At 38.6% G+C, this 13,341-nt stretch overlaps 1 protein-coding gene across 3 annotated transcripts in view; it reads left to right on the top strand.

Annotated features, from left to right (window-relative positions):
- Positions 1-2,150, top strand: part of TOX (thymocyte selection associated high mobility group box) — a 313,539-nt gene extending 311,389 nt beyond the window's left edge. For all 3 annotated transcript variants that reach the window (XM_045399104.3, XM_005563383.5, XM_065519253.2), the window contains one exon: positions 61-2,150. In XM_045399104.3, the coding sequence (XP_045255039.2) occupies positions 61-97 (37 nt within the window). In that variant the 3' untranslated portion in view covers positions 98-2,150. The remainder of the gene's footprint in view (positions 1-60) is intronic.
- The last annotated feature ends 11,191 nt before the right edge of the window (positions 2,151-13,341 follow it).

The following is a 13,341-nucleotide window of genomic DNA, read 5'->3' as shown; positions in this document are numbered from 1 at the left end:
TTGTCACCTGTAGCTCAGAACGACTTGTAACAAGGAATTGTCTTTTTTCTCTTCATACAGGGGCATGCAGAGGGACAAAGCACTGTACCTTACTTGAGAGTCTGAACACCTCTTCTTTCCACTGAGGAATTCAGGGAAGTGTTTTCACCATGGATTGCTTTGTACAGTCAAGGCAGTTCTCCATTTTATTAGAAAATACAAGTTGCTAAGCACTTAGGACCATTTGAGCTTGTGGGTCACCCACTCTGGAAGAAATAGTCATGCTTCTTTATTATTTTTTTAATCCTTTATGGACATTGTTTTTCTTCTTCCCTGAAGGAAATTTGGACCATTCAGATTTTATGTTGGTTTTTTGCTGTGAAGTGCTGCGCTCTAGTAACTGCCTTAGCAACTGTAGATGTCTCGGATAAAAGTCCTGGATTTTCCATTGGTTTTCATAATGGGTGTTTATATGAAACTACTAAAGACTTTTTAAATGGCTTGATGTAGCAGTCATAGCAAGTTTGTAAATAGCATCTATGTTACACTCTCCTAGAGTATAAAATGTGAATGTTTTTGTAGCTAAATTGTAATTGAAACTGGCTCATTCCAGTTTATTGATTTCACAATAGGGGTTAAATTGGCAAACATTCATATTTTTACTTCATTTTTAAAACAACTGACTAATAGTTCTATATTTTCAAAATATTTGAAAATAAAAAGTATTCCCAAGTGATTTTAATTTAAAAACAAATTGGCTTTGTCTCATTGATCAGACAAAAAGAAACTAGTATTAAGGGAAGCGCAAACACATTTATTTTGTACTGCAGAAAAATTGCTTTTTTGTATCACTTTTTGTGTAATGGTTAGTAAATGTCATTTAAGTCCTTTTATGTATAAAACTGCCAAATGCTTACCTGGTATTTTATTAGATGCAGAAACAGATTGGAAACAGCTAAATTATAACCTTTACATATGGCTCTGTCTTATTGTTTCTTCATACTGTGTCTGTATTTAATCTTTTTTTATGGAACCTGTTGCGCCTATTTATGAAATAATAAATATAGGTGTTTGTAAGTAAATTTGTTAGTATTTGAAAGAAATTTCTTTGATGTTTTAACTTTTGCTGGCAAAAAAAAAAATTCACGCTTGGTGTGAATACTTTATTATTTAGTTTTTACAGTAACATGAATAAAGCCAAACCTGCTTTTCATTTAGCAGCAAATTTAAGTAACCAGTCCTTATTTCTGCATTTCTTTGGTTGATGCAAACAAAAAACTATTATATTTAAGAACTTTATTTCCTCATACAATATAACGGAATTGCCCTCCAAGTCACACAAGCTCCAAGACTAAACAAACAGACAGGTCCTCTATCTTAAAAGGGTTGCTTCTTGGTTCTCAGCTGGTTCTAGTCAATTCTGAACCACCCCACCTCTCCCCGCAAAAAAGTAAAAGTCAAACCAAACTTCCTCAAGCTGCATGCTTTTCACAAAATCCAGAAAGCATTTAAGAATTGAACTAGGGGCTGGAAGAAGTGAAAGGGAAGCATCTAAAAATGAAAGGTGAGTAACCAGACAGCAAAAGAAAAGGGAAAGCCATCCAAATTTGAAAGCTGTTGATAGAAATGACATTCTTGCTGTCTTTTGTGCCTCTATAAGCTACTACTCTTTCCAGAATTCCTGGGTCTTCCAAGAGAATTCTTAAGGTACCAGAGATTTGCTAGGGAACCAAAAGTGCTTGAAAATCTGCCTGAGGGCTTGCATAGCTTTCACATTGAAAAAAAAAGCTAGCAGATTACTCCTTTTTAGGGGATCATATCAAGAAAGTCTGGTTGGAAATCAAGGGAATGGCTGATGTCTCTTTCTTGGAATATGTGAAATAAAGTTAGCAATTTAACTAAATACAAATATATGCATTATGTAATCCACTCAGAATTAAACAGACAAAAGGTATGCTTGCTTTGGAATGATTTTAGGCATTGTACAACCTTGAATCACTTGAGCATGTAATAACTAATAAATAATGCAGATCCATGTGATTATTAAAATGACTGTAGCTGAGAGCTCTAATTTTCCTGTCTTGAAACTGTATAAGAACTCATGTGATTAAGTTCACAGTTTATTGTTTGTCTGTTTAGTATTTTAGAAATATACCAGCACTACTAATTAACTAATGTCTTTTATTTATTATATTATGATAAAGTAAAAATTTCACTTGCATTAAGTCTAAACTGAGAAGGTAATTACTGGGAGGAGAATGAGCAGCTTTGACTTTGACAGGCGGTTTGTGCAGGAAAGCACAGCACCGTGTTGTTTACAGCTTTTCTAGAGCAGCTGTGCGACCAGGGTAGAGAGTGTTGAAATTCAATACCAAATACAGTAAAAGCAAATGTAAATAAAAGAAAACACATCATCAATAAAACTGTTATTATGCGTGACCGTATTCTATCTGGTGATCCATCAGTCTCTAAAGAGCAAGCCTAGTCAGATGAGAAATCCCAAATAAATTTTATGGTGGAAGTGATCGAGCAGAGTGGGGGTTAATGGCTGCCATGGCCACAAACGTTCTTTCCTGAAACTCTGAGAACGCCCTCTCACCAACCTGAGGCTCTGGTACAGTGAGCTATTGCCTAGGAAATCCCCATCTTTCAGAAAGCCAGAATCCACTCTGGGCACAGTAGCCCAGGCCCTGGCTTGGAGCTTGTAACTGAGAGGAACAGTGGGAGTGCACGTCAAGTTCTCTGCTGAAGCATTCCTAAGATTTCTAGGACCACCAATAAAGTCATTCTGAGAGATAACAGCAATACTGTGGGACAACAGATTTCTTCACCAACACACCAAAATCAAAATTATAGCTGATTAGGAAAAGAAAAAATTGCGAGAGTGTGTAGGAGTGGGTTGAGGTGTGTCTCTAACATAATCGAGAAATGATTAAGAAATAATAATTCAAAATCCTGATTCCCATTCAAATGTGACCGAGTTGACAAGGCAAAATGAGTCAAATAATGACTTCCAGTTAGTCAAATTAGTGAACATAGCCAAGGATGAAGTTGGTCTCTGTGATTCCTTTTATTATTTGTGTTAAAGGCAAAGAGGCCTATCTGCATGGACCACAAGCAGTCCATAGGAAACCATGACCACCAAAGCAGTACAGTCAACCCTGAAACAATGCAGGGGTCGGGGCACCAACTCCTCCCCACACCCATGCAGTCGAAAATGCCCATGCAACTTTTGACGCCCCCAAAACTTAACTACTAATAGCCTGTTGTTGAGAAGCCTTACTGATAACATAATCAGTTAAGTGACACATATTTTGTATGTTTTAAGTATTATATACTGTATTCCTAAAGTAAGCTGGAGAAAAGAAAATGTTATTAAGAAAATCATAAAGAAGAGAAATAAATGTTATTGACCAGTGTCAATAGTGGAAGTAGATTATCCTAAAGTTCTTCGTCCTCTTCTTCATATTGCATAGGCTGAGGAGGAGGACGAAGAACAGGGGTTAGTCTCGCTGTCTCAGATGTGGCAGAGACGAAAGAAAATTTGCACAAAAGTGGATTCACTTGCTTCAAACCCTTGTTAATCAAGGGTCAACTGTATCTTCTGGCTCAGATTCATTACTAAGATATTTCTTAAACTTATGAATGCATGACTTAAAATTAGCACATCAACAACCAATCCCTTTTCTATAGATCTCTTGCCTTTTGCAAAAGAGTTGTCCCACTCCTTGGAAAAGTGATTAGATTGAACTGTACGAAATTGCTAATATTTGGCCTGTTTTATCTACGAAATGGTAATTTCATGTGGTTCAACCAAAAGGTGTGGGAATTAGAGACAATTGGGTTTTGACTATAACTTGATATGTAATTTCAAATGGAATTAGAAGTACTTTACAAAGTCCTAGGAGAAAATGCTCAAAGGAATAATCAATTATGTTTGTTTACAAGGTACCCCACTTAGAATGAGTCCTAGACAGGTATGTTATATTAAACAAGGAATATTTTAAATTACCAGTAAATCCCAATAGCCATTCATATTTCTTTGTTTTAATGAAAAATTTCATGTGAACATTTGTTGTAAATAGGTTATCTGCTGGAACAGAAAGTTTTGGTTAAACATAGATGTCCTCACGTTTATTTGTTAAATAGAGATTTGGCCTGCATTTTCTTATTCCACTCATAATTGTCCTTTTTTTTTTTTTTTTTTTTTTTTTGGAGACAGGGCCTCACTGTGTCACCCAGCCTGCAATACAGTGGCACAATCTTGGCTCACCACAACCTCCACCTCCCGGGCTCAACCAATCCTCCCACCTCAGCCTCCCAAGTAGCTGGGACCACAGGTGCATGCCAACACTCCTGGCTAATTTTTTTCTATATTTTGCAGTGACAGGGTTTTGCCATGTTGCCCAGGCCGGTCTCAAACTCCTGGGCTCAAGCGATCCGCCTGCCTCAGCCTCCCAAAAGTGCTGGGATTACAGGCATGAGCCACCGTGCCTACCCATAATTGTTATTTTCTTTTTTCTTTTTTCTTTTTTTTTTTGAGGCGGAGTCTTCACTCTGTCGCCCAGGCTGGAGTGCAGTGGCACCATCTCGGCTCACTGCAAGCTCCGCCTCCCGGGTTCGCGCCATTCTCCTGCCTCAGCCTCCGGAGTAGCTGGGACTACAGGCGCCCGCCACCGCGCCCGGCTAATTTTTTGTATTTTAGTAGAGACGGGGTTTCACCGTGTTAGCCAGGATGGTCTCGATCTACTGACCTCGTGATCCGCCCGCCTCGGCCTCCCAAAGTGCAGGGATTACAGGCGTGAGCCACCGCGCCCGGCCCATAATTGTTATTTTCAAGGAAGGATAGAAACAGAAAATTCATCTGTTTTGCTGATTATTAAATATTAAAATAGTGGCAAGGCAAGGAGAAAAATTCATATCATGAGTTTAACCTCTGAATCTAAGTCACCCTTCCGCTTAATGGTTGAATTCATGTGAGTCACCCCATGGTACAAATCTCTTTGTCTGCCTGAAATTCAACAATTTCCTTATCTCCAAAACAACTTTGAATGTCATAGCACACAGTAGGTGCACAAAAAAAATGCAATGATACAAAGAAAAATCAATAAAACATCACCAATTATCCTCAACAGGAATTGTATGGTGTGTTCTTGATGATTTAAAGGCTCTTTAAATATAGATGGGAATTGGATATTACAGGCAAGCATTAAGAGTGAAGATGCAAATATTTCATTGAAAACCTAGGGTTACAAAAAGATGGAAAGAATTTCAAAATGAGTTATGCCATTTTTTTTTTGGCCTAGATAATTGAACAAGAGCTTTTCTATTTGTGACAAAAGTAAAAGATCTAATACACACTAGTCTCACCAAGAAAATAAGAAGGGAGAAAAGAGGTGCTAGACATGTAGGGTGTCAAACACAAGAGAGAACATTCAGGAGACAAGTTTCATGGATTCTAAATTAAACTATTGATGAACAGGATACTGAATTTTCTTTTCTAATTACCAAGTGTTAGTATGACTTGGTGAAGCAAGGAAAAGACTGTATTTCCTGGTTCTATTTTTTAGGATTTTCAAAGGTAATTTCTCTACTTTTATTTGGAACCAATTACCAGTGTGGAAAACCTTTCCTAACAACAAAAAAAAAAGGCTCCAAATCTGTACACAAGACCATTGCTTGGAGAAAGGGGATGGGGAGCCCCCCTAACCTCACCAACCACGGAGGAGGAAGGCTGGGAGCCGCGGGAGGAAGAGGTAACTTCAAACCCAAGTTAGACACACTTGGCAATCTACATGTACACAGAGAGATTAGACTTTGTCTTCTCATTTCATACTTAGCCAAACATCTTGTCATTTGTATCCAACACCAGCCTGCAATGTAGTAGATGAGAAGAAGTGAAGATGAAGTTCTTGTTCACGGATAGGAGACAACTGAGAACAATGACCTGTTATATTTCAGCACGGTCAGAGTTGCGCCTAATTAATGAAGCCCACCAGCAGGAATCATTTCACATTTTATTAACAGCTTGCTAGCAAAGACATTTGAAAGTGAAATTTTATTCACACTGACATGAGGCCAGAAGAAAAGAACAGTGACTAGAAAATAAAATGGAAAGACTTACGATACTACAGAGAAAACAAAAAATACCATTCTAAAGAAAGAGTATGAACCAAACTACAGTATTTTAAAGTCTGGAGCGTCCCTGTTTGACAATTGTATGTTTACAATAAGCCCAAACATAATTGCTCTGATGGGCTGTCAGGGAAAAGATTAATTTGGCAAAGATTAGTATTGACTTGCTGTTTATTAAGGCTTTTAAACAGCTGTATCTGGCAGCATTCCTGTAAGTGGCTGTCATATCTGAAAATCAGCCTCACACCCTGGTGCTCGCCAGCTGTTCCTAAACAATCTTCTACCACTCTGAATGTCTTTCTCTAGGCCAAACAGCAAAAGCAAACTATTGCCAAATGAGCTTTTTTCTCCTCCTGTCACTTATTTCTGTTGGGGGTAGGGAGCTTCTAAATGCTGAAATGTCAGCTCAGGGCTGATGGCTTAGCTGATAAGAGGTGCCGGAAGCCAGTAGGTGGTTTTGGGTGCTAGATGAATACATTCCCCACATAGAGAGCGGTAGCGGTAGCACTGTTAGTCACCTCACACAGACAAAAAAAAACCACAGCTTGCAACTGTTGTAGGCAAAATGTTTTAAAGACAGTTAGAAAGTGATGATCAAAGGTTTAAAGCCATTAGAATTCCAAAGTTAATGTTTTGTTTCTTCAGGCCAGGCACATGCCGTATCTGCCGTATAACTGGGAAAAGACCCCACAGTGGGATGCTGGGAAGTTCAGTAGTGGCCATTCATCGTTAGCATTGGAACTGGGATTTCTCCCAAGAACTCCAAAAGAGGACAAGCCACTTACTTGGTAAAGCATGCACCTTGCTTTTTGGTTGAGTGGAAACCTGTAGAATAAAACAGATTTGGATGTTTTGAAGTCTGTTAAAGACGAGGCAGATTGAGTTTTGTACTGGAATAAGACCTGGTAGTTTCAAATCCAAGTATAGTCAGAAAAGCAATGGAAAGAATAACATTCCAATGGAATTAAACATCAGACTCCAAAGGGCCCAGTGTCGTGGTGAAAGTCACATTAGCCTTTCCAGTATGACCGCTTTTGGGGGGATTAATCTCAGCCATTTTGCATTGCATCAGGCAGGACTAAGTTGTCAGAGCAGATGCAAAAGGACATTGTCATCTCTTAACCTTTTCTCTGCTGGCACTTTCCACTACACTTTGAGGTATGGAGTTGGGGGAAGGAGGGAGGTGGCTTAGAAGCTAAGCCGTCTACAAGGACATTTCAAGCAGGTGTTTACCAACATTTAACTTCTAAATGACTTCATTTTGAAGTCTCTGCTGTTGATGCACTCTGATGCTTGATATTTGAATCAGGATCAAATCCAGCCAGATTCCAAGGTACAGACAAATGAGTCATGCACTCATCCCTGAATATGTCGCTTTCTGCCATCAGCACCCTAAAGCTCTCTCTCTGGTCCTTTCCACATATTACAATGGGGGGTGGTAGTGGGATGAGAAATAACACTAATTCAGCACTTACAATCAGAGACATGAAGTGACTGTAGACATTGAGAACACAAGAAAGGTGTGTGTTTGCCTCAGCCCCACTGAGCCTGGCTCTGAAGCCCAGGTTGTGGACAAAGAAAAATCAAGAGGACAAAATTTACTTAAAAATTAATCTATGACCATACGTCATTGAGTGTTCTAAGTTCTAAAATAGCTCTGGGCTTATGGCACTGTGGTCATTTTCTAGGGCGAGAACTCTCTCTGCAGAGCCCTGCTCACACTGAGAAATTAGGCCAAGTGCCAGATTGTGCAGAAATACACCCTCTTACTTGCTCCAAAAGTACCTCAGACTTTACAGCAAAGCAAGAGTTCTATCACTGGATTTAAAGCACATTGTTGCTAATCAAATTAAAAGACTACACCTTCAACCTTTAATCCCAAAAAACTTAATACTGCTTTAAATAGAATCAAAGAAAGGCCAGGGTAGGGGCAGGGGAAAAAAATCACTTACATGTATTCCTATCATGCTTTGTAGGACAGCATGTGGCACACTTACTCTTCATAGCTCTTTTATAAGCTTGGTTGCCTTCCATTGGCCTGTAATTGTTTGATTATTCAGATGAGTTAACTAAGTGTGGGAGATGAAGGGGTATACCAATTCCAAGACAGAATCTGATACAGTCAATGAATTAAGCAAGGGTTCCTCAACAAACTCTTGGGACCCCACTATGACTACCCAAAAGCCAGTGAAGTTATCCCCGTTGTTTGTGGTCCATGGGTAAAGTCCCTTCAGAAACCTAGCTTCTTGGTATAATGCACAGACGTGTAGAAATTGTCCTGTATAAAAGCAACCCGTACTTTTATCATACTAGATTTGCCTTTGCAAGGACTATCCGGTTTCTCCATCCTGAGGAAATCCTCAGAATTCATCTCTCTACAAATTTGGAACAAATTCTGGGGTATTTCATGTTTTGCTTTGTTTTTGTTTTTTATCAAGGTAGACCCACAGAAACCCAAATCTGGTCTTAGCAAGAGTTTCATACAAGAACAAAAGAAAGAACAATGTGTCTAAATGAAACTGCAATTTCCGGGTACTATTACAAAATACTCATACCTACAAAGCCATTCTAGCTGTTGAGTTGGGTCATTTTTAACATCTGGTTTCATGATGTGGTTTCAGGAGACCAACATAACAGAAGTGACAGTCCTTTATAGTACTAAGTCTCCGGGAGTTTAGGTCCCTCTCTCTCTTTCTCTCTCTCCTCCTTTCTTTCCTTACTTCCAGGAGAATCTGTTACTTTATACAACCTATTGGTTTACTGATATGATTCTGGTCTTGTGTTTTCAGAGCATTTACCTTCGACTTCTGGACAGCTGGAAAAGCCAGATTGCCTGCAGCCAGAGCAGGTTGGCCTGCAGCTTCACTTTGCTGATCACTTTGTTAATTCCCAGAGAGATAGAAAGAGACCCCATTTTTATCTCCTACCCTTCTCCTTTCTAATGTAGAGTGATCAGAAGTCTCTAAGGACTTTTCTTTATGACTTCCCATTTCACACTACAGATGGTTTAGATAAAATCTATTAATTTTATTTATTCAAACAGCTTCATTTCACCAAAATGAGCCTATTTTTAGCATTTTGCCTTAAGGTTTGTTTTCACATTTTTGAAGATGTAAAAGAGTTTTGCCCACATCTCAGGTTTTAATCATCATCGTTTCTGCCACCCAGCAAGCTTTTGGACTACAGTGGAGCTGATGAGTCTTTTTAGAGGAAAATTGCTTTTTAAAAAATGTCATTAGAATTGCTTTACAAATTTGATTTATGTATATTTTCATACAACCTTTGAGTGTTTGCATTTTTTCATGAGGTTAGTTTTGATCACTTCAATTTCAGAATAAGTCCTGTATATGCTCTGTCAAACATAATGATGTCAGCTCTTTATCTTGGTTTTATCCTTAAGGCATTACTTTGCAGAATATTTCCATTTGGACAACATACCATACTGAAAAAAGAAATCTCTTCAGAGGCTCCATGTTCAAAGAAAGAAACTACAAATAAACAAGTCAAAACTTTATCCTCTTTTGGTTGTTGTACAGAGTCAATGTAAACTGTTTGCTAGATGTTACCTATGTTAACATAAGAAGAAAAGAAATCTGCTAAGTTATTTAAAATTAAAAGGGCTGGTGGAAATATATAATAATAGTCTAGTGACCCAAACAAGAACTATAGAGTAGTGTGAAAATTTGACTAATTTCTGAAAACAGATGGTGAAACTATCCAACTTCGATTTAAACTCCAGTGTTCCCCCACCCTTCCTTATCTCTACGGGAATATTTCTTACTGCTTTCCCCAGAGATTTCACATGTGCCTGTGCCTGTGGGCTCAATGATGAGGGAGAGGAAAAGATTTACACCCTAATTATTTTCCCTTCAGTTATTCAGTAGCCCTTGAGATCTCCCATTCCTTCACAGATTTTAAAGGCACTAGATATTGATGTTACATATTATAGAATCAACCTAGAGCATGTCAGCATCCAAGCCTGACTTTTCTAATGACTAGATTTCCAATTAGCTCTTTAATTGTTTCTTTAACTTATTCAGATATAGGCATAACCGTCCATCCCCGGTGGAATGGACACAAACTCACTTTCACAGGCTGCCTACAGTGTAGCAAACATGCATGAATCTGAAAGTGGCATAGAAGAATCATAAACTATGCTATATTTCTCAAACTTCAGTGCATTAAAAGTAGATTTCCAGGCTCCATTCCCAGATAGGCTGATGTAGTTAGTCTATAGGTATAACCTAGCATCTGCATTTTTAGAGCTACCCCAAAAGATTTTGATGTCAGTGTCCATAGAATAATTAATAAATGGATGGCAAGTGGATCTTGCCATCAACTTTAAGTCTCCAAGACTCTTTGTTGTCAATGCCCAGGTTTAATACCAACTTGAGGATTTAGCTTCTAATTATGAGAACACACCCAGCTAATGAAGACCTAGGTTATCTGATTAAAGCCATTCAACAGTTTGTTTGACTTGCAAAATAAGGTCTCTAGAGGCAGATAGGTCAGAATCAGTTAAGTCTCTACAATGCTATCTTTCTCATCACCCTAAATGTGTAGACAATCATTGTCATCCTTGTTGCCTCATACAGTATTCTAGGACAGAAGAAGGAGGAAGAGCAAAGAGGAAATTTGAAAAGAAGCAAGGCCTGTCAAGATCCACAAACTTTCCCAGAAATCCCCAACAGACTTCTACATATGTCTAATTGACCACAAATGTCTCACATGGTCATCCGTGGCTGCTCATGGCCCTTTGAATAAAACCAAGGATCTATTGACAGCAACTGGGAGAACAGATATTTGCAATAATATTAGCAGTGTCTACCACACTAACTTCCAGTCGTTCAACTAAGGTCTTTTCTACCTTACCACCACTGGCTTTGCTTTTGAAAATTATCTGCGACAATCCCTAATTGCCAATTTCATATGAGTTGTATTCTGTGTTATCCTCCTAGATTTCTCTGCTACTTTGGACCACACTGAAACCCTCCCCAAAACCTCTCTCTAAAGTCTTACCTCTTCTAAATATTAAAAACCATAGTTCCACTGACCACAGACAGACAACGCTTATTCTGTGCCTAATAAACAATTGACATTAAAAGAGTTGCCTACACCAAATTTATAACCTTCCAGTAAAGACTTGTTCCTCTTCCCAAACTCCCTTTCTTGGAGAATGGCATGCTGACCTACTTAGCCTTCCAAGTTAGGATTCTTCATATCCTCCACCCTTCCCTCCTTTCATCCCACACACAGATAGGACCATTGTGTTTAATTACGCTAAATCCTCATTACTCACCAAATTTTCTGAATTACTTTTCATCCAACTCTCCCAAACAAGATTAGTTCCATTTCTCTACGTTCTCCCCTGGAACATCACAACAGTGACCTAACTTGTCAGAGTTTATAGACAAATGTTAGTCTTTTCTTAAAAACTCAGATTAAATATAATAATGCCTTCATTTTTAAAACTCTTGTGGCTCCTCCATTGCTTATGGATTAAAATTCAAACAGCTGAGCCTGGTGTATACAACTACGCAAAATCTGGCACCAATTTACCTTACTTGCTACTGCTTCTCAATTTTCCTTCCAAGATTCTGAAATTTGGCAACCCAGTTCCTTGCCAATTCCAAACACATTAGACTATTAGGCTCCACACCTTGTGATTATTATTTCCGCTGCTTCTTTTGAAGACTTCTCATCTTCTCACTAAATTTAACATTCCTTTTTCAATATTTCCACAGTACTCCATTTCACACTCGGAGGAAAAATTTTTAAAGTATTATAAGTATTTGCTTATGTGTTTATTTCCATGACTAGATTAAGAGGTATTTAGATCCCACTCAACTTTATGATCCTGTCACACTTATAAGAACAGTGCCAGATAAATATGTGTGTAATACCTGTTGAATGAATAAATCGTGCATTTTATTTTTCCAGACAAAATCTCACAAGCAGAAGATTGACCCCCAGACCAAGAGATACAGAAACTCATCGTCCTATGGATTACTTTCCCAAAAGTAATGAAGAGACCAAGTTTCTTTTACAATGCCAACTGCTTTCTAAAGGGAATGGCCTTATTAAAAGAAAGTTTTCTTTTGTTTGGTTTGATGTGGTTTGGTTTTGTGCTGCAGTATGTCCTAATTGAATCGCATATGCAAAGATGAACCAGGAACTGAGCTTAGGCTGAGGGCTAGAAAGAGCTGAATTCCTCAGGAGGGAGGGAGGGAGGGAGGGAGGGAGGGAGGGAGGGAGGGAGGAAGGAAGGAAGGAAGGAAGGAAGGAAGGAAGGAAGGAAGGGAGGGGAGGGAGGGGAGGGGAGGGATAATTTTGAGTTTCAGGAGATATTTTACATAAAAAGGAGTGAGAAAGAGAAATGAAAAAGGAAGAGATACGAACCAGTAAGTACCATGAGTCCGGGGGCTCTGGGAGTGATGAAGCAGCCATCAACTGCTTGGCTTTTAGGTGGCTTTTAGGTATATCCCCTGAGGATAAGATCACACAAGTTTCAAGGAAAAACAAAAAGGAGTTCATTGCAGCATTACGCGCAGGTACACTGGTCTTCATTGTATTAGGTATTTTTGTCTGTACAATTTAAATACTTCAAAATTTGATTTTTTCTCAATTTTAATCCCAAATACTGGATACTTAAAGACATTTAAGTTCAGGAATATTATGTGTGAAATAGTTTGAATTTTGAGATGAAGCACATTGTTGTCCTTCAATCCCTACCTACACTTCTGTTCTCCCATAATTTCATGAAGTTCTCTACACACAAAAATTTATACATGCAACTTTTTTCTTTTCTTAGTTTTTACTTTAGGTTTATGGGGTACATGTGCAGGTTTGATACATGAGTAAATTGCATGTCACTGGCGTTTGGTGATTTTATCACCTAGGTAGTGAGCATAGTACCCAATAGGTAGTTTTCTGACCCTCAACCTCCTCCTGCCACCCCTCCCACTCAAGTAAGCCCCAGTGTCCATTGTTCTCAACTTTGTGCCCATGTGTACTCAATGCTTAGCTCCCACTTACAAGTGAGAACATGCAGTATCTGGGTTTCTTTCTTTCTTAAAGTTATTTCAATAGTTTAGGGGCACAAGTGATTTTTGGTTACATGGATGAATCGTATAGTGATGAAGTTTGAAATTTTAGTGCACCTGTCACCAGATTACGGTAGATTGTACCCAATATGTACTTTTTTTTTAATCCCTCACTCCCTTTCCA

The sequence above is a fragment of the Macaca fascicularis genome, chromosome 8 (genome assembly GCF_037993035.2).
Source record: "Macaca fascicularis isolate 582-1 chromosome 8, T2T-MFA8v1.1".
NCBI classification, from domain to species: domain Eukaryota; kingdom Metazoa; phylum Chordata; class Mammalia; order Primates; family Cercopithecidae; genus Macaca; species Macaca fascicularis.
This window is presented reverse-complemented; position numbering and strand designations above follow the sequence as displayed.